General features: G+C 39.8%; 1 protein-coding gene across 3 annotated transcripts in view; it reads left to right on the forward strand.

Moving 5' to 3' along the window:
- LOC116437378 (kinesin-like protein KIF2A) overlaps window positions 1-22,360 on the forward strand; it is a 193,649-nt gene that overhangs the window by 150,085 nt on the left and 21,204 nt on the right. For all 3 annotated transcript variants that reach the window (XM_032095045.1, XM_032095044.1, XM_032095047.1), the window contains exons 9-15: window positions 488-650; window positions 3,950-4,040; window positions 4,178-4,241; window positions 4,650-4,741; window positions 5,033-5,175; window positions 5,853-6,057; window positions 18,451-18,561. In XM_032095045.1, coding sequence (XP_031950936.1) covers window positions 488-650; window positions 3,950-4,040; window positions 4,178-4,241; window positions 4,650-4,741; window positions 5,033-5,175; window positions 5,853-6,057; window positions 18,451-18,561 — 869 coding nt within the window. The remainder of the gene's footprint in view (window positions 1-487; window positions 651-3,949; window positions 4,041-4,177; window positions 4,242-4,649; window positions 4,742-5,032; window positions 5,176-5,852; window positions 6,058-18,450; window positions 18,562-22,360) is intronic.

Here is a 22,360-nt window from a genome sequence, read left to right on the forward strand (position 1 = left end):
CAGCTTTTTCTGCTTACAAGATAATTTAAGGAAAGCATTTTACTTTAGAGAAATTCTATATTAAAGACTTGAGATTCCAGGAGGAATACAAAAATGAAACTGTCTGTTTAGAATGAAAACAATTTTTTTCTTTTTGAAAGCTGTGAACATATGACTGTAACTTTATGGATTTAGAAAAAATAAAAAGACAATTTTAAAATGAAGCTATAATGATAGTTCTATCATTAATTTTCTTAGTTTTTCTAATCAACTTTGTACAACCTTTCTTTACCTTCTAGCACCTGGTAAGATAGGACAACTAGACTTCAAAAATGAAATCTCTTACTTAGCATATTACTATCTAGGTATCAGAAGCCCAAGTCCATTGCAGTGTTGTTACTTGGAGGAGCTGTGTTATCTGAGACATTATTAGAGTGTAAACAATGAAAATATGTAAAAAATAGTGATGTGTTGCTACTTAAATATATATATTTCATTTATTTTATAGAAACTTTAATGAAAGACCTTGATGTAATAACAATTCCTAGTAAAGATGTTGTGATGGTACATGAGCCAAAACAAAAGGTGGATTTAACAAGGTACCTAGAAAACCAAACTTTTCGTTTTGATTATGCCTTTGATGACATGGCTCCTAATGAAATGGTTTACAGGTATGTGTATATGGGGGTTTTTGGGAATCTTTTTTCTCATATATCTTTGATGTCAATAACTGTGGGCTTACCTTGGTCATGGACTTCTATTCTCTCTGTTATCAGATATGTATATTGCTAACTTCATTATTTTGCCTATTTACTTTTGGTTTAGCTCTGTTTATCCTGAATCCTGCTCTCAGTTCTCCTCCAAGACCTTTCCAGGCTCTAGTGTGTATTGCCTCCTCAGGAAGCAAACAAATCAGGAGAGGGTGGGGAAAGAGCACAGAGAGACCCCATAGTATTTGGATCTTCATTTTCTCCTTTATTCTTCTGTTTTGCTTCCACAGTTGAAACAGAATAATGTACACAACACTTTAAAAAACTTGTTTAGAAGTAGCTGTTTACCTTGTACAAGTTGCTAAATGGATTAGATACAGTAGCAGGCAAGGTTAGACACCATAACAGGTCATAATCTTGGTACGCTAAGTATTGTAAATATTTTTGCAAAGAATATTGATATTAGAAAGGAATTTGATTAAGATAATTTTCCTTATGCTTAGAAAGTGCTTCCCATAGCCTTAAGGAGTAGGGACAGAGAATTATCTTAATTCTTGGTTTTAATCCAACAATTAGGAAGTCAAAGTTGGCATCATATCCTGACTGATGTTAGATGCTAACATCCTGTCAGTGGATAAGAGAATTATTAAAAGGCCTTGAAAATGAAAACTTGTGTCTTATGCTTGATATAAGTAAAAGGAGAAGTGTAGCAAAAGTTAAAACTTTTTAGTCTGTTAGTTTACACTAATGAAAAAACTAAACCACAAAGCTATGCCCTCGGAAATTTCTGTCTCTAATGATTGTCTACTGGTAGTATCTTTTCTTTCTTGATATTAAAGAGCTGTGGGAGAGTGATCTAGCTGGTGAGGTGTGCCTCTGTCACATGGAGATAACATCTTCAAATAGGGTTGCAGTTGAGCTATGGCCTTTCCCAGACATCTGTTGCCTTGGCACTGCTCGAACCTGTCCTGGCTCTCCTATTGGGTAGAGAGTCAGTATCCCTTAGGACTTTCCAACACAAGAGGGGGAGGAAAGTGACACAGTTTCAAGAATACTTGGCTAGAGATGCAGTGAAACAACACTGGAGGCTGGAGGAGAGAGAGAGAGCCTTTACCTGATAACTTATTACCCCATTAGCAGGCCATCATGCCCATGGAAATCCCTTGGACACATATGGCATATGTCATGGAACACCTGGCTATTTCCAGTTGCTTCATTTATGAGTATTTGAGACATTTCTCAGAAGGGCTCAAAGGGGCCTACACCCCATGTCCTTCCTTTGTCTCAAGTTGTGCTTTTCTGTCTAGCCTTTTCCTTATAGCCTCTTGCAATAGTTTTCCTCCCCCTTAACAACCAGTTCCTGTAATCTCCCTCTTTCATGTTGTCTTTGTGAGCATAGTGTTTAAATGTGAGGGCTGTTTTTGACATACGTTATTATGTTTTTGTACTGAGTATCTTCAGCAAAATTTTTATTACTTGCATAATAAATTAATAGTAATATGGGAGAATATTGAAATATGCTTGTATTCATATTGAAACAAAAACCTCTAGTCTGTATAGCAGTACAGGCTTTTTTTTTTTCTCTCTCTCATATGGCACAATAATGATTATTACATGAAGGATAATCTACTTCAAGGCCTCCTGTAGTAATACAATTGCGAAGAAGATAGGTATCATGTTCTGCTCTAACCAGAACTACCAGGGTCACAATGGGGGAAAAAAAGTATGACAAGTTCCTTCAGTTTTCTTCAATATGCTAAAATTACTCATATTTCTATACTGAAAAATATTCTCAAGAAATGTACTACTCTTTATTTTCTTATTATTTTACTTAAGCTGTATTTTAAGTATTTTTGAATCCATGAGCCGCAACACTGAGTTGCAAGTTTTCTTTAGTATTAAAAAACTTAAATCCCTTTTGAATTTTAAAGGAGAATCAGGGTTTATATTTCCAAAGGATCAAGATTGCAAATAAAGGTTCTACTAGAAGGAAAGCTTGACTGTTTTGACATGGTGCCATTTGAAGTTGTATAATGCTTTACAAAAATTTTCTAGACATGTTTGTATTTTGCCTTATTTTAAAACACATATAATTAAGTCAATTTTTTATAAATCAGCAAAATAAATAATTTCAAACTCAATTAAGCAGAGATAATGGAATGTGCTTCTTAGGTGGATAGGTTTCCTGAAATTGATTGGGAATATCCTCTTGAGGACAAAAAAGGTATATAATTGGAGGATGCAAAAAAGAAAGACTAAGGCTGATCAGGAATCATCTGGTACATTTTTGATGAAAATTGATGATTTGGTTAAACTTAGATTTTTTCATAACCCTCTGTTGCTGAATGGTTCAATCTTACCCATATTGTTTTTGTAAGTGATGTGTTTGTTCCAAAGTGGAATGAAAGGAGGTTGTAACACCTCAGTGTTTCTGTTAACAATCATTCTTGTTTCTGTCACTAAACATACTTTATTTGTAAACACCTGGAAAAAGTTTAGAAAGAGAGACTCTTGCCTCAGTCATGTGGTGGAGGTAGCCCTCCATAAGGTTACCCTTTCCTTTTGGAGGTTTTCATGAAGTAATGGTGATAAGCAGCTGAATTAGGAGTAATAGCTACATTTATTTAAGTAAAAATTAATTCTCTAAAATAGAAAAATTATACTTTGAAAAATATTTTTGACACATCAAATAATGCTTAAGGGATAACTGGATTTTTCCATTCTGATGATCTTGGGTACACATTTTATTGAGCCTTGTCTCAGCATAACTATGTTCTCAAAATATTAAGATATGCAATGTTTTTGACCACTTGTCTTCTAAACTTAATCTTGCAAGCTGATTTAGGGAGCAAAAACTATAGTGGATTTTTTGTATTGGCAAAATCTAAGCATTTAACTGCTGCACTGTCCTACTTCTGTATCTTATAATGGTGCCTTCTTTAGGGAGCTCCAAACTCCATGTAGTAAACTGTGTCATGTTGCATCACTAAAACAAGAAAATTCTTTTTCTCAGGGTTTGACGAAAGTTAATATTTTTGTAAAATAAATGGGAAACACCTTGTAGCTTTTCTCCAATTATTCAGGATATTTGAATGCCTTAGAGCTGGTAGCCTCTTTAGTTCAGTAATTAATGTGGAGATGTCCTTTGGCCTCTCAAAGTTCAGAACCAGTTTTATCACTTCTGGCATTAAAATTTATAGTGTCCTTGTGGTAGTGTGAGATTTTAAATTTCTTAAATACTGTTGTTTTTTACATTTAAGGTTTACAGCTCGACCATTAGTAGAGACCATATTTGAAAGGGGAATGGCCACTTGCTTTGCATATGGACAAACAGGCAGTGGAAAAACCCATGTGAGTATTTCCTCTACATGTCAGCAATACACTTTTTGTGTATTATACACTCCAATAAATTCTAATAAGTAACAAATATGTAAGTTACAATTCTGTGATCTTTATAGTGTATATTTGGTCTTTGTTTTTTAATTTAGACTATGGGTGGTGACTTTTCAGGAAAAAACCAAGATTGTTCTAAAGGAATATATGCGCTTGCAGGTGAGACTTTATTGTTCTGTTGGCTTTTTGCAAATTAGTTGAGGTCAATACATTTCTACTTCCTGTTGTACAAACATAAGGGTCTACATATCTTGCATTACAATGGAGCTTTGGTAACATAAAAATTAGTTCCTAGGACTGTAGTTTTTACACAGTAAGGTAAATATTTATAGATAACTTAAGAAATGTAAGAATTATAAATGATGATTAATTAAGTTTACAGTTTTGGAGTCTTTTGCATCTTCCAATGTGATGTGGCAGTTTAAACTGCAGTGTTTCTTAATTGATTGACTGCTACACTTGCAAAGTATGAGACATGCTGTAAAATAGACTGCTATGTATTAATGAGTCTTCACTAAATGAAAATACATAACTACATTTCTTTTTATTTTTTAAATGTATTCACAGCTAGAGATGTCTTTTTAATGCTAAAGAAGCCAAATTATAAGAAGTTAGAACTTCAAGTATATGCAACATTTTTTGAGATCTATAGTGGTAAGGTAAGTACCTGATTTTTTGTGAGGAAGGTGGAATTTCTCTTTCACAAACAAGATTGTGAGTTTGTTACAAAAGATTTTTTTCCTTTTTGTACTAAAAGCTTTATTTCAAATAATTCTTTACACTTCCCTTTCAATTACAGGTTGGAAGGGACCACAGTAGGTTATCTGGCCCAACGTCCCTGCTCAAGCAGGATTGTGCATGGAATGCTTTGCATATTTTGATATGAGATTTGAAGCAAAAATGTCTTTTAAAGCTCCTCTTTAACTGTTCTGTTCCCCCCCCTCCCCAAGGTTTTTGACTTGTTGAACAGGAAGACAAAATTAAGAGTGTTAGAAGATGGTAAACAGCAAGTCCAGGTGGTGGGATTACAGGAACGGGAAGTCAAATGTGTTGAAGATGTTCTTAAGCTTATTGAAATAGGCAACAGCTGCAGGTATCTCCTATAGCTTTCACCAATTTTTCATTGTAAATTAAAGAATTGGAACAAGATTTTTTTTGGTGTCTCTTCATAGTGATGGCTTTTTAATATACAGTGGTATTTTTGGTAATGTTGGCTGCAAGTAAGGAATCTGCCTATCTTTTGCATAAAGATAGTTTGGAGTTTCTCAGCCAGAGAGAAGTATGAACTGATTTTTCTACAGGATGTGAATTGCATGCATTATATAACCAGTTTACTGACTTAAATTCACATCACTTGTAATCTGGAATGCTGCCAGATTCTTCAGTTCTAAAAGGCCTTGATATGTAGTGACAAAAGTATAAAAGTTGAGGTTTTGTTACGATCCAGCTTTATTGTTTTTAAAATTAGCCTTGTGATAGATTGCTGCCTGATTAAAGTACCACATGCGGCATTTTGCATATAAACTCTGATAGTCTGAAATCTTTGGAGATCTGCTTATTCTTGCTTTTAAGAGGGTAGTAAAATGCTACTAATCTTCCATTCCTGTTTGAAGAATTGGAAAAATAGGTATAATTATACTATGTGCATCAAATTATTAAGGTAAACACAGGACTCTGCCCTGAAAAAACTAATGTTCTGAGGGTAATGTGTTTAACATATATGGTCCTTTGCCTGTTCATATGTCCTTCCTTTCTTTCCTTTTGTTAAAGGACATCTGGCCAGACATCTGCAAATGCACACTCATCTCGAAGCCATGCAGTGTTTCAGATTATTCTCAGAAGGAAAGGGAAATTGCATGGTAAATTTTCTCTGATTGATTTGGCTGGCAATGAAAGAGGAGCAGATACTTCTAGTGCAGATAGGCAGACTCGACTGGAAGGTGCGGAAATTAACAAGAGCCTTTTAGCACTCAAGGTAACTGAAATGTTTCCATTGCCTTTGAGTAGGTGAAAGCCTTCCACATATAATAGCAATGACTACTGAAATGAGTGTTTTTGCAGGCTTTGCTTCTCTACGTTGTCTACTGATGTGACATATAAAATATAATCTTGTTTTTCCTTTAAATACCTGAAAAAACCTTGTTAATTACCAAGTAGAAACATTGCAGAAACATTGTGCTATCAATTTTCATGTAGTTTAAAAAAACCCCAACGAAATCCCTAGTAGTTGAATTTGAACACTTTTTTTTATATATACACCTAAAATGGGGGGAGAGATAACTTACTTTTGTACTCAAAGTCTGAAATACTAACTGGAAATATACTTACTGATCTCAGGGGGTTTTTTTAATTAAGAAAAGATACCTTTTGTAGTGGTTTAACCCTAGCTAGAAACTAAGTACCATGCAGCTGCTCACTCAATCCCCTCACCCCTTCCCCAGTGGGATGGGAAGGTGAATTTGAAATAAGGTAAAACCCATGGGTTTAGATAAGAATAGCTTAATAATTGAAATAGAGTAAAAGATAATAACAATAATAATAATTGTATTGATAAGGAGAGAGAGAGAGAGAGAAATAAACCCCAAGAGAAACAAGTGATGCACACTACAGTTCCTCACCACACTGACTGATGCCCAGCCCATCCCCCAGCAGCTATCAGCCCCTCCTGACCAACTTCCCCCAGTTTATATACTGGGAATGATATTGTATGGTATGGAATATCCCTTTGGCCAGTTCCGGTCAGCTGTCCTGCCCACGCTCCCTCACAGCTTCTTGTGCAGCTCCTTCCTGACAGAGCATGAGACACTGAAAAGCCCTTGACTCAAGATAAGCACTGCTGAACAACAACTAAAACATCAGTGTGTTATCAGCATTATTCTCACATTGAATCCAAAACACAGCACTACAAGCTACTAAGAAGAAAATGAATTTATCTTAGCCAAAACCAGGACAGTCTCCACCCCTTATTCCATACCATTTACATCATGCCAGGTCCCACACTTTCCAATACCCCATCACCTTTCCTATTTTTTGATAGATATATACACAGATATCATTCCCTTAGTCTATGGACCATCCCTATAAAAGTCTGTTGAGTTCATTTAGTCCATGACCTTGGGCTCCATCTGTCATAACAGTCCTTCAGGACAGGAAAGATGGTGTGTGGTATTGGATTGTTACAGTTGAAGCCAGATCTGATTCCATCACTTCTGCACTTGTTCAGCTTTTTTAAAGTTCATTCTTCGTTAATGTGACAATCGAAAGGGAGCTAGGTTCAGAGCCCCAAATCTGGAGTGGCAGAGACTTGCAATGACAGATGTATAGCCACCATAGAAGTGGTAATACACAGTGCTGGATAGTTATTAATATAATACAATTAAATTCATTGGCTATTCTTACCCAAAATCAAATCCCCTTGAGGCACACACCGGACTTGCCCATCCTCCTGCATTACCCACCAAGTGCACCCAGGTCCTTGAACAAAAGCAATCCCACATATGGGTTTGCCTTTGTCTGAGGCAGGAATAACCCAGACTGTTTTCCCCAGCATATTTTTAATGTTCACAGGAATTCTATCCCCTTTTAAAGTACTTAACAGTGTTGATTGGGCAGGGCCAGCCTGATTGGCAGATCCTCTGGTGTTGACTAGCCAGGTGGCCTTTGCTAAATGTATATCCCATTGTTTGAAGGTTCCACCACAAATTCCTCTCAGTGTAGTCTAACAGTCCATTACATTGTTCTATTTTTCCAGAGGCTGGTGCATAATAGGGAATATGATACCCTCACTCGGTGCCATGTTGTTTGGCACAAGTGTCTATGAGGTTGTTTCGAAAATGGCTTCCATTGTCCAACTCAATTCTTTCTGGAGTACCATGTCACCATAAGACTTCCTTTCCAAGGCCCAGGATACTGTTCCAGGCAGTGCCATGGGGCACAGGATATGTTTCCAGCCATCTGGTGGTTGTTTCCACCATAGTAAGCCCACAGCGCTTGCTGTCATGGGTTTGGGGGAGTGTGATATAGTCAATCTGCCAGGCCTCCCCATACTTATATTTCAGCCATTGTCCCCCATACCACAGAGGCCTGCTTGATTGCAGCACATTTCACATTCCAGGATAACCTGTGCAATAGTGTCCATGGTTAAGTCCACCCCTCAATTACGAGCCCACCTAGATATTGCATCTCTTCCTTGATGTCCCAAGGTGTCATGGACCCACCAAGCCAGAAATAATTCACCCTTATGTTGCCAATCCAAATCCACCTGAGCCACTTCAATCCTAGCAGCCTGATCCACCTGGTGGTTGTTCTGATGTTATTCAGTGGCCTGAGTCTTGGGCTCAGGAACATCCACATGATGTACCTTCCCAACCAGGTTCTCCACCTGGGCAGGTTTATCTCTGTGCTGCCAGTTTTTCTGCTTCCATTGCTTCAACCACCCCCACAGGGCATTTGCCACTATCTATGAATCAGTATGAAGATAAAGTATTGGCCATTTCTCTCGTTCAGCAATGTCTTGATGCCTGAAGTGGCCACTTAAAAAACAGAGACTAGACAGGAATAAGGAAATAAAGCTAGGTATTTATTTGAAGGGCGTTCAAAGGTACACCCTGGGGAGTCTAGAGGCTACTCCCAAGATGGACGCCAGGTCACAAGTTCTTCACACTTTTATAAGTTTGGTTCATTTGTATATCAGGGTTAATTCTCTAATTAAAACTTCAGTTAATGATGTAACTACCCCAAGTTTGCCCTCTTCTTGGTTTACACCTTTTGGGCCTAGGATAATCTGGCTGTCCTTGGAGAGCAAGCTTGGAGAGGCTTGTTATGTCTAACTAGCATGAGAGAACAGTAGTTAACAGGCTACAAGAAACTTCAGAGTTACTGAAGTACACTAAGTACAGAATTTGAAAAATATAAAAGTTAAAACCTAAGGCATCAGTCTAAGGCCAACTGGATGGCTTTTACCTCTTCAAACTGACTCAATTCACCTTCTCCTTCAGCAGTTTCTGTGACTTGTTGTAGGGGACTCCATACAGCTGCTTTCCATCTCCAATACTTTCCCACAAGACAGCAGGACCCATCAGTAAACAAGGCATATTACTTCTCATGTTCTGGCACTTCATTATACAGTGGGGCCTCTTCAGCATGTCACCTCCTCCTCTAGTGACATTCTGAAATCTTTGCCTTCTGGCCAGTCCATGATCATTTCCAAGATTCCTGGATGACTGGGGTTTCCTATCAGAGCTCATCATGTGATCAGTGTGACCCACTTATTCTATGTAGCATCTGTTTCATGATGTGCAGAGGAGACCCTGCCTTTGAACATCCAACCCAACATGGGTAACCGGGGTGCCAGGAGGAGCTTTGCTTCAGTACTTATCACCTCAGAAGCAGCTTGAACCCCTTCATAAGCTGCCAGTATGTTCTTTTCAGTTGAAGTATAGCAGACTTCAGATCCTCTGTATGTGGATGCTAGCAAGGGCTAGCAGAGGAATTTTCCTGTGAAACTTTTCTTTCTCATGAGAGGGCAGTTAGACAAATCCAGCTTCTCACAGCTTCTCTGTGAAAGCTTTCGTTCTCATGCGAACTGGATAGACAACAGTTTGAGAGAATGTAAACCATTTCTATACCTGCAGGTTGTTACGAAAACTGTGAAAATTATTTTCCTTCTTTAATTTTTGGAAATGGGTGTCTTTCTGCTCAACCTATCACCTTGAGAGGTGGTGGGTCAATAGGCCAATCATGTAATTTCTCTTATGCGAACCATGCTATAAAAGGTATGGGTGATTAAACGAGGTCACTTCGGCCATATCATCTGATCTGGACATATGTTGTGATTTTGCCGTCTCTCTGGGGATAACAGCGACACTCTGTATGCCCAACTCCAAAAACCTAGAGGTCGACCTCGAGTGTCCCCTGGTGCTTTCTGCCAGAGGCTCCAGGTAGGACCATTCTCCCCACCTTCAGTATAGAGCACATTTTTTACATCTTGCTCTATTTGAACCGGCCCAAGGGCTACAGCATGAACTGTCTCCTGATTGATTTGTTCAAAAGCCTGTTGTTGCTCAGGGCCTCATTTGAAATAATTTTTCTTCCGGGTCACTTCATAGCAAGGGCTGACAATCAGACTGTAATTTTGAATGTGCATTCTCCAAAATCCCACAACACCTAAGAAAGCTTGTTTCTTTCTTACTAGTTGGTGGAGACATTGCTATTGAGAACATTCACCTTGCCATTTTATTCCTAAAACCTGGATCTCCTGTGCAGGTCCATTGACCTTACTTTGTTTTATAGTAAAACCATCCTTCAGAAGGATTTGGACTATTTTCTTCCCTCTCAGAAACTTCTTCTGCTATATTTCCCCACACAATGATATCATCAATATATTGCAGGAGTTCTGGAGCTTCACCCTGTTCCAGTACAGTCTGGATCAGTCCATGGCAGATGGTTGGGCTGTGTTTCCACCCCTGAGCAGTTGATTCCAGATGTACTGGATGCCCCTCCAAGTGAAAACAAACTGTGGCCTGTACTCTGCCACCAGAGGGATTGAGAAAAACACATTAACATTATCGTGGCAGCGCTGGGCTGCCTTTGACTCCAGTTCCTATTGAAGTTCCAGCATGTCTAGTATGGCAGCACTCAGTGATGGTGTGACTTCATTCAGTCCACGATAATCTACTGTTAATCTCCATTCTCTGTTAGACTTTCACACTGGCCTTATGGGGCTATTAAAGGGAGAGTGGGTCCTGCTGATCACTCCTTGGCTCTCCAGTTGATGAATCATCTTATGGATTGGAATCAGGGAGTCTTGGTTGGTGCAATATTGCTGTTGGTGCACCACTGCGGTAGCAATTGGCACCTGCTGTTCTTCAACCTTCAGCAACCCCACAGCAGAAGGGTCCTCCAAAAGACCAGGCAAGGTAGACAACTGTTTAACTTTCTCCATCTTCAAGACAGCTATATCAAAAGCCTACCCCTTTTCGGGTCCTTGAAATACACTCTCCTGAGATAGTCTGTGCCAAGGATGCACAGAGCCTCTGGGCCAGTCACAATGGGGTGTTTTTACCACTCATTCCCAGTCAGGCTAATCTCAGCCTCCAATACAGTCAGCTGTTGGGATCCCCCTGTCACTTCAGAAATACAGATGGATTCTGCCCCTGCATAGCTTGATGGCATTAGGGTACACTGTGCACCAGTGTCTACTAAAGCCTTGTACTCCTGTGGGGCTGCTGTGCCAGACCATCAGATTCACACTACCCAGTAAACCTGGTTGTCCCTCTCCTCAGCCTGGCTGGAGGCAGGGCCCCTCTAGTCCTGGTCATAGGATTATCCACTTACTTGTAGAAATGGATTAGAATTCCTTTCCATAGACTCAGAAGTAAAATCAGCCCTTCCACTCTGCCTGGGAAACTGTCCACTGGAGACCGGAACAGCAACTTTCCTGGAAGAACCCCCATTTCTGATTGTTTTTCCCTGCAACTCATGTACCTGTGCCTCTAGGGTCAAGGTAGGTTTTCCATCCCACTCCCTCATGTCCTTTCCTTCGTCCTTCAAGTAAAACCACAGGGTACCCCGTGGTGTATATTTTCTATATCCTCCCTTTTGAGAAAAAGAACTCTTACTGTTAATAGCTGAGATGCAGGTCCATACAGGTGGGGAGTAGAACCTCTTTTTGTTGATGGAACTCCTGGAACAATTTTTTATACCTCTGGGAGAATTTTTCCACAGATGAGACAAGGGAGTAGCTGCAGTGCCTGTCACTGGCGTTGGAGTAGCCGTACGGCCTGTTGTTTTGTTGCCAGTTCCAGAGACTTTCTTTTCCCCGAGGGTACTGAGCAGTGTTGAACAGGGCTCGATAGGCCTGGGCCAGGCTCCAGCACGTTGCAGTGATTTGTGTGTCTCTGGAATTACTAAGGCAACAGCATACTTTTTCCAAATCTTTTACTAGTTTTTCCATATTCTGCACTTGCTCGGGGGTGAGGTTCAAAAACACTGGAGGTGCCCCCTGTCCTAGGCACTTGCCCATACTATCCCACACACCCTGCCACTCATAACTATCCAGCCTTGGGGCAGATCTCTGGGTGATATTCTTAAATAGCTGTTTAAACAAGACCTGAACCACATCCAACAACATGCTGGTTCTTAGCAAAAGGGCCAAGTTGGTTTCAAGAGTATTCAAAGGATATTAAAAATCTTTAAAATTCTCAAATGCTACTGTAATCATCCTGGATGAGAAGGACAGAAGGAAGGACGGAAGGAAGGACGGAAGGAAGGAAGTCAGTCTCCTCTATAGGTTGGCTCTTCAAGGAGAAAAGACAAAAAGTGTAATTATTCAAAGATCCCAATAGATGACTCCTGAAGTACAGAGGTGACTGCAGTGCTGAGTACACATACCAGCTATGCTATCCTATCATAAGCCAATACTGCAAAGTACAACAAAATGATAATTTTAGCCCAGGCCCCATGGAGGATAAACATCACCACAGAGAACACATGCAGGAAGTAAGGTATTACATACCACAATCCTGAGAACAAGTGTGACAATTCTGAGAGCAAATAAATCAACATTGTGACCCGTGACAATTAAACCAAAACAATGAATGCCCATAACAAATTTGTTTTAACACACTGGTCAGATCTGTCATTATCTTAACTCTTTGTACCCCATGTTGGGGACCAAAAGCGACTGTTGTAGTTTAACTCTAGTTGGCAACTAAGAACCATGCAGCCGTTTGCTCATTCCCCATTCCCCATCCAGTGGGATGGGAAGAAGAATCAGGAAAATAAAGTAAAACTTGTGGGTTTAGATAAAAACAGCTTAATAATTGAAACAAAGTAAAAAATACTACTAATAATAATAGTAATGAAAAGGAGAGAGAGAGGGTAATGAAACCCAAAAATGACAAGTAATGCACGATACAATTCCTCACCACCTGCTGACTGATGCTCAACCTGTCCCCAAGCAGTGATCGGCCTCCCCCCTTCCAGGTAACTCCCAGTTTATAAACTGTATATAAACTTCCCAGTTTATATACTGGGCATGACATTGTATAGTATGGAATATTCCTTTGGCCAGTTCAGATCAGCTGTCCCAGCTGTGCTCCCTCCCAGCTTCTTGTGGAGCTCCTCCCTGGCAAAGCATGAGACACTGAAAGGCCCTTGACTCCGTGTGTTATCAGCATTATTCTCATACTGAACCCAAAACACAGCACCGTGCCAGCTACTAAGAACAAAATTAATTCTATCCCAGATGAAACCAGAACACCTTTATGACAGATTTATTTACCACTGTTAATTAATTAACTGAAGAAGAAAACAACACAACAGCACTACATCCAGAAAGAATTAACGAATAAACTATAATAATCCTTAAAAGTAGGAATAGAATCATGGAATCATTTAGGTAGGAAAATACCTTTAAGATCACCAAGTCCAGTCATTAACCCAGAACTTCCAAGCCCACCACTAACCCATGTCCCCAAGTGCCACATCTACATGTCATTTAAATCCCTCCAGGAATGATGACTCCACCACTGCCCTGGGCACCCTGTGCCAGGGCTTGAGAACACTTTTGATTAAGTCTTTCTCTCCCAAAGAAACTTGTGCCAATACTGAGAGACTTTGCCTAAATGAGGATTTGAGGACTCTTGTCTCATTACAATATTTTACAGTAAAAACATCTGAAACTCTGCTCCATTTTGAGTGGTCTTTATAGCAAATCATCTGATACAATTGTGAGAGACTGGACTATGACTCAAACCACTCGTCCATTTGTGGAGGCAACAGGGTGGTTTGCTGAGGCCAGGTTTGCATCCCCCAAGGAGAAAGAAGTGAGTTTTTGGTTGTGTAATGGCAAACCTCTGGTCCACATAAGACGGAAGGGGTGAACTTATCACTGCCAGAGGCTACAAACTGAGCTTTGAGGCTGATAAGAGGCAGACCCTGTGGAGACAGGATGGTGATTTTTATCATGCCAATTTGTCCTCCCTTACACACACACACACCCTCCCCAGGGAAGGTCACATTCACATGTGAGAGGCAGCTGTCATGTCTTAGAAGGAGTCATAAACCATCAAAGACCTCCAAAGTGCCTCCAGACTCATTTCTGAGGCCTTCCACAAGAGGACTGCACATGATCAAAAGATAGTGTAAAACTCCCCCCCCAGGGGAGGTGCTTGGGCATTCCCATCTGAACCTAAGCATATATTAACCCACTGGACTTTGTATTTTGTGGGCTTTTCCCCCCACTGCCAACAGATCAAGACCTTTAATCATCACTGTGGTAGTTTGAAAACAAACCAGTGGGAGACACCAAGTCAGAATAACAATTTAATGGGGAAAATTTAAGAAAAGGAAAAAGAAAAAGACTAAAAGAAAACACTGGTTCAAACTGACAGAGTCAAGATAGAACCTGAGTCCCTGTTAGGCAGGGTGGTGGTAACAGTCTGGTAGAATGGTGGTTGCAGTCCTCTGAAGCAGTGATCCTGTAGAAGAGTCTGGTCTTCCTCTGAAGTTCCAGTGGTGGTTATGTAGCTCTTGCCCTCTGGGAATCCAGTAGGAAAGGGCTGCCCGTGGTATTCCAAACCTCAGATTATATACAGGTAGGAATGCTTGGTTCCTCCCCCTGGGCAGAGCATCTCACAATTGGATGATATAATTTTATGAGTTATGCAGTGAGACTTGATGGCCCATTAACAGAAGATATCTCCTGGAGGGAGTTATCAGGGATGTGTCATGGAAGAGATAAAGAACACTGCCCCACCTGTTTTTAACAGCTTATGAAGATGGTGATAGAATACATACTTTTGGTTACATCTTACATTGTAACCTGACACTACTCTTACCCTTTCTTTCTCTTTCTTCCATTCTTTTCCCTTATGCATTTTTTCAAGTGAGTGATATTTTTATGCTTTTATACTCCCATATCACTAGAGATAATGATAACCAAAACAGCTACATACTGTTGCCTAATATCAATAGAGAAAATCTTTCAACAGTGTTAAAATAGTAAAATAAAAAGCAGACCTGTATTTGGAAGTTTCCAGGTGTCCCGATAGTCATGGGCACACCCAGCATCAGATTTCTACAATTTTTATAAGTTTAACAAATTAGCATATCTAACTAATATTGTCCAATTAGAAGAGCAGTTAGGTAATTTTTCCTCAGGTACTGCTCCATTGGAATTGGTCCAGGGGCTTCTTTACCCCATTTCTTCTTGTGTCTTCTCAGATTCTGGTTGGAAAAAAAATATCCTTGTCAGGCTTCTCTTCTTGAAAATAAGACTAAACAGTATTTCAGGAATGTGTTAGAAGGTTAGCTTATTATTCTAAAATCTACGAGAAAGGGTAGGAAAAATACTAGTAGCTATTTAACTATGTAATAGAAGTATACAGAGCTATGAATATATGAAAAATACATAAAAAGCAAAAATCTTTAGGTATCAATACCTGCTTTCCATTGCAACCAATTTGTTATAAAATAAACTCTACATATATATATTTACAAACACTGATCATTCAATGTTGTTTCACACTAATCCACCCCAAGGGATCTAGTAAAAAGAACCTGGGTTGCCCTCACCTTCAGGGGTGGGTCATAACAACAAATGCTTCTTGAACTCTGTCAGGCTTGGTGCTGTGACCACTTCTCTGTGGAGCCTGTTCCAGTGCCCAACCATCCTGTGGGTGAAGAACCTTTTTCCCATATCCAACCTAACCCTCCCCTGACACAACTTGAGGCCATTCCCTCAGGTCCTGTCACTGGACACTATCGCAGGGGGTCCAATGCTGGTCAGCACCGGTATGCTGCGACCTTCCTAGAGAGAGCGTCCTGCAAAGAACAACTCTTCCAGGGGTGATGGCAGGCCTCCCTGGGCAGCAGGTGATTTCAGCAAGTGTAGCAACTTCTCTGCTACAAGTGATATCAGCTCTAGTGATTCAGCTCTTTGTGAAATCACCCAATGCGAACTCGGGGACAGAGAGACAGGAGCCTCATTTGGCAATTCCACAGAGGTAGCTTTTATTGTCCAGCAGCCCCTGTGAAGGGAAGGCCAGGGGCAAAGACTCCCTGGTCAGGGGCAGAAACAGGGGCTTTTTATGGGAAAGGCAGGGGGTGTGTAAGAAACCAATTAGCCAACTGGGTACAGGCTACTACCATATAGAAACAAGGCATGCTGGGGGTGGTTCACTTTGTCACCATGACCCAGAGGAAGGTTGCTTATCTCTGGGGAGAGTCTTTTTGCCCTCAGGCTTCTCTCCTCCAAGGGAGTGCAGAGGGCTCTTGTGCCAGGGGCTCACAGCCCTCCACAGGACACCACAGAGAAGAGATCAATGTCTGCCCTTCTTCCCCTCACTAGGAAGTTGTAGATTGCAATGAAGTCCCCCTCACTCTCCTCTTTTCCAGGCTAAACAGACCAAGTGTCCTCAGCCACTCCTCATATGGCTTCCCCTCAAGGCCCTTTACCATCTTTGTTGCCCTCCTTTGGACACTCTCTAATAGTTTCTTATCTTTCTTATATTGTGATGCCCCAAACTGCTTACAATATTCAAGGCGAGGCCTTGAAATCACTGCAGTTTTTCATACATTATTCAAGAAGACATCAAGAAACCAAGAAATATTATTTAAATAATCAAATGCTTTTATTATTTGTTTTATAATGCTCAAAAGGCATTCAGTGTGATGCCTTAGGTTTTAACTGCTATATTTTTCAGATTCTGTACTGCTTAGTGTGTAACTCTGAAAGTTTCTTGTAGCCTGTTAATTTCTACTCTCTCATGCTAGGTAGACATAACAAAGCCTCTCCGGGCTTGCTTTCCAAGGACAGCAAGACTGTCCTAGGCCAAAAGTATAAACCAAAGAGCCGCTAAGGGGGGGTAAGCTGTGGGGAAAACTGAAGCTTTAATTGGAGAATTAACCCTGCTATGCAAATGAACCAAACCTATAAAAGGGGGAAGAACTTGTGACCTGTCATCCATCTTGGGGTCCATTTTGAGAATAGCTTCAGGGTCCCCAGGGTGTACCTTTGAAGGCCTTTCAAATAAATACCTCTTTTAATCCTTTACTCCTGTCTAGTCTCTGTTTCTAGGAGGCCTCTCAAGGCATCAGGTCTAAATAGGGACATTTGTATTCTAAACCCATTTAGTTGTTTTATGCTGTTTCACTGTGTCAGTGCTTTCTTGGATTGTTGTCCCAGAGTTTATAGCCTGGCTTTTGGAAGAAACTGTTTCTAGGAAATTTCAGTAGGCCACAAGAATATGGATGCAGCTTGAGGATTAGCTGAACTACTGTAGAACTATTAATGTAACACAAAATCCATTCCATTTGTTAGTCTTGCTAAAAGCAAAGCTATAATATGAAAAGATTTTGATGTACAGTTGTTTGAAGAAGTTCTGTGTGTAAACATGTTAAAACTGTGCCAGGAAAGCCCTGAATCTGAAGAGATGACTGTACACAAAGCATTAAGGCAAAGCCAGAAACTGGAATGAATAATCCAAGTATGACAACAACAGCAAAACAAATTTAAATTTGAACTTCCTTTCTATAAGAGGTAATTTATTAGCTGCTGTTAGAACTTTGAGTGGGCAGAAGTGATGTCTAGATTAGTGCAATCTTGGTTTGCGCTATTGTACTTAGTTACTGCTGTAACTTCTATAGTAATTTCTTAAAATTCTGTACAGTATTTCTCTCTGGAACTCTTCAACCAATTACAGATATTAGTTTAGTCCCATACCATTCTTGCGACTGAAAGGGGAGGTAAATGTTATCCCTGTTTTCATGAAGAATGTTTTAAAACAGGGAGTGACTTACATTTTCAAGTGTTTTCCAATACTGAGTACATCAATACAGAGCTTATACTTACTAGGTTTGTGACCTGTGGAAGCTTTCAGAAAGTTTGGGCACCAGTGTTTTCTTCTGAGCTGTAAAGAAAGTCAGTGGTGAAGCCGGAATCAAAGCTACTGCTTTTAACTGATAGAGTTAATGCCAGTCATGGTCCATGCTGCTTCTGCTGCCAGAGGCTGTAGATCATTCAGGCTTTTGCAGATCATAATCAGAAATAGTCGTTAGTCTGGAGATTTAACATCAACAATGAATTTTTTTGTTCTTATTGAATACAATATATGTAAATGTTTTAGATGAGATTCAGAAAGTTTTTAGGCTCCTAAGTCCTTTTTAAGTTCCAACCTCTCTACTGAGCTTAATGAAAGTCTAACACTTCTTGAATTCAATCTTACATAACTTCAGCAACATAACTAAGGCATATATTTTCTGATTTTGAATTGCATTTGTATCATATATTTTTCTTTAATGTGGATTGTATATATATGAGGTTTTACTCTGATTTTATGAAATATAAACCTGTTTATTCTTTCAGGAGTGCATTAGAGCCTTAGGCCGAAATAAACCTCATACGCCATTCAGAGCAAGTAAACTTACTCAGGTGCTAAGAGATTCATTCATAGGAGAAAACTCCCGTACCTGTATGGTAAGTTTGTTTAGTTAACTGTATGTTTTAACAATTAATTGAGGTTATACATTAACTAAGACTATATTTGGAGTTAGTCTTTCAGCAGAAGCATTTCAGATAACTTTCTCACTTTTTATTGACCTTTCTTATTGCTTGTTCTTGTTTTTTAGCTAGACAAATAGCTAGAAGCACTTTAGCTTGAGGGGGTTTTTGTTTGATTGTTTGTTTTTAATAATGTCTTAATTATATGATAATATTGTTTGTTGAATCAAAATTTTAGAAAAGGTGGTGTACACTGGAAGTATAGTGGTGAGTTATGATCTTTAAATGGCAAAGGCAAGTTTAGAATTGGTATCAAAGGCATTAGAATATGCTCTAGGCTGTTAAGGGGAGAAGTGGTTGGGACAGATGAGATTAATAGTTGTGTACTGTATAAAAGTGCATTTGCATCAATCTGAAAAAACAGAATTCTTCTGTCAGATGGGGGAAAGAACAGATAAAAGCACAGATGTCCAGTGGTTTTATTTGTGCATCCTTAGTATTTCTCCTTATGGAAATGTAAATTCTCTGCAGTGGACACTGGCTGTTCAGCTTGTTTGCTATGGTGGGTAGATCTTGGCTGGCTGCCAGGTGCCCACCAAGCCACTTTATCATTCCCCTTCTCAGCAGAACAGTGGGGGGAAAAATAAGATGGAAAAGAAGTCATGGGCCAAGATAAAGGCAGTTAAATAAAGCAAAAGCAAAGGCTGCATGCAGAAGCAAAGGAAATCCAAAGAGTTTTATTCTCTACTTCCCCTCAGCACACAATGTCCAGCCACTTCCTGGGAGGCAGGGCTTCACCATGTGTAGCAGTTGCTCTGGAAGACAAATGTCATAAAAATGAATGTCCCCCTTCCTCCTCCTTTTTCTTAGCTTTTACATCTCAGCAGACATCATATGGTATGGAATATGCTTTGGGTCAGCTGGCCTAGCTATGTTCCCTCCTAGGATCTTGCCCACACCCAGCCTACTGGCCTTCGGGGGGTGAGGGGGCAGAATGTTGAGAGACAGCATTGATGCTGTGGCAGAGCTGCTCAGCAGTAGCCAAAACACTGGTGTGTTCTCAACACCTTTCCAGCTCCCAATGCAAAGCACAGCACTGGGAGGGCTGCTATGGGAGAATGAACTCCAGCTCAGCCAGACCCAATACATTTGTTTTGGTTACTTTCCACAGGCCCCTTGGAATTAGTCTAGAGGTCACAGAAATCTGCAGACCACATGAAAACCATGATGTTAGGGCAGCCTAACATCATCTTTGGATGTTAGGTATGGTTCTAATATGAAATGGGTGGTAAAATAGCATTTATGATTAATCTTTTTTCTTTGGTTTTCTTTCCACTGGGACATAACTTCATAAATCATATTCAAGATCAGAAAGCTAAACCGTGCATCTCTAGGCAATGTATCCTCACTGCTGAAGAAGTTTTGGAAAGTTAACCTGTTGGGAATTCCTCTCTGTACATAGAAGGAGTAACATTTGTGAATGTTTTGTGAAGTTCTCACCATCACCTTTACCACTCCTTAAAGTGCTAACAAGCTGTCTTCATTTTGTCGAAGCTTTTTTATTTAATTATTACTCTTTTCATAGAGCTAACGTAACATATTTCCTGTTTAAATGCATGAAAATGCCATTGAGAATAATCTGTGATCTATGGGTGTTTAATTTCTGATAAAGCTTGCATTCATTCCTTTTATATTCAATATAGTTCTAAATTAAGGAAAAAAATCTTCTCTGAAAGTGAGTGAAAATATGTTTGAATTATTTTTTTATTCACATAACTGCAGTCACTTTAAGAATAAGAAAACTCTTTCATGATGAGACACTACTTTCAAACTCATTCTTCTTACTATTCCATGTAGTTTCTCAGTACTAGGACCATTTGTAACATTCTGGATTTGGTGTTTGTTTGCATGTTATTTTTATCCAGAATTTAATCAGCAATGTTTTTTCTTAAGATACTGATGTAGGAAGAGTAGCACTTGTGTGGTTATGACTTACTCTGAATTACAGTTAAAAGGAAGGAGAGAAAGAAAAGAAACCTACAGTGCATCTTTACGGTTGTTTGAATTGAGTTCTTGCATTTGCAGCACCCGTTCCTGTGATAACTAGATGGATGCAGAAACAATCTGCCTGTCTAGAGCTCTGACAGGTTTCTGAACAACATATATTGAATTGAGGGAGGTGTAGGAGATACCTTAGCCTGGATCTACCTCCAGTCCTCCCCAGTTCCCTGGAAAGAGGAGAGGAGATTTGCACTCCAGTGGCCAAGTGGTGAGAAGAGTGGACAATGATCTGCAGCTTCTGGGTCTTCCTTTGCCTTTTTTACCAAGAAAATGCATTCAGCCTTCCAGTGTGGTATTTGCATTTGGTTCTTCGGCAGGAGGGCCTAGTTTTAAAGTATGTTCATGTTTAGGTTTTATATGATACACTGGCAAAATTTTACTGATGAAATATACAGGTAAAGAAAAAGGCATATCATTATGGTTTATAATAGCTAAAGTTGAACAGTATTTTATTAAATTAAAAGAGTACTTATCCTGCAGGTACACTGACTGCTTGTTTGCAGCAGAGCTATGTAATTAACTGGGGTGCTTCAAACTTCTAAAAATTAATTCAAATATAGTTTAATAATGAGTAGCTTAATTTCAGGTTTCTGCAGTTGACTGTAGACATCACTGCTATGTTCTCTAGAAGAGTGTTTATGTGAAGTAAATTAAAGCATAGAAGAAATTTTAAGGAATACTGTTGTGGTGGTTTGACCTTGGCTGGCTGACAGGAGCCCACCAAAGCTGTTCTATCACTGCCCTCCTGAGCTGGACAAGGGAGAGAAAATATAATTAAAGGCTCATGGGTTGAGATAAGGACAGGGAGAGGTCATAGATTGTCCTGGGTTGGAAGGGACCTTAAAGATCATCAAGTTCCAATCCCACTGCCATGGGCAGGAACACCTTTCACTAGACCAGGTTGCTCAGAGCTCCATCCAACCTAGCCTTCGTCAGGAAAATTAATCCATAATGTTAGAGGTTTATGTCCAAAAAGGACACAGAGGAGTCCTGTAACTTTATTCGAATAAAGGGAGAGGCCATGGGGCATTTCCCATGGGGTCTCTCAAATTGTTAGGAGGACGCAGCCTCCTTTTTATCCTAATTTCCCGGCCACATTTCCCTCTCTCTTTCCCCATTGGCTGAGGTACTTGAGAGTGTGAGAAACTAAGCCCACTCCTTTTGTTTTTGGGGTTTTATAAATTTAATAAGGGACAACAGGGGACAAAGGTCATTTAAAGCAAAGGACAGCGCTGGGTGCTTGGCTCAAAGCCAGAAGCACACACACTTACACAAACTTCCCGGTTATATGCTTTAACATCATGCATATTAATAAACTACAATGCATAGGCATAGTTTTTCTCTGAATTAATTTACTTTTTTTTTTTTTAGACGGGATTAACATAGTTCCTCCCCCGGTCTGCCTCTTAGAGCATGTGTATTATGATGTGAGGGTCTTCGGGGGTCTTCTCTGATGAAGGCTCAGGTCTTCCTCATATCTTGAACTTTTCAACTTTTTGTCTTTGGAGCATGTGCAGTTATGGTGTTCCTAAGTCTTTCTGGGTCTAATTGGTTTGAATTCCAGTCTCATTAGCACATCCTGCTGCTTCTCTTATCTTGTCTACTTTTGAGATTATCCACCTGGCTTTCCATTTATTTAAGCATTAAGCAATTAGTTAACCATTTACTGGCTATTACATTGTATAAAAAAGTTATAATTCAAATTATATAGGTA

This window comes from Corvus moneduloides, chromosome W, assembly GCF_009650955.1.
Source record: "Corvus moneduloides isolate bCorMon1 chromosome W, bCorMon1.pri, whole genome shotgun sequence".
NCBI classification, from domain to species: Eukaryota; Metazoa; Chordata; class Aves; order Passeriformes; family Corvidae; genus Corvus; species Corvus moneduloides.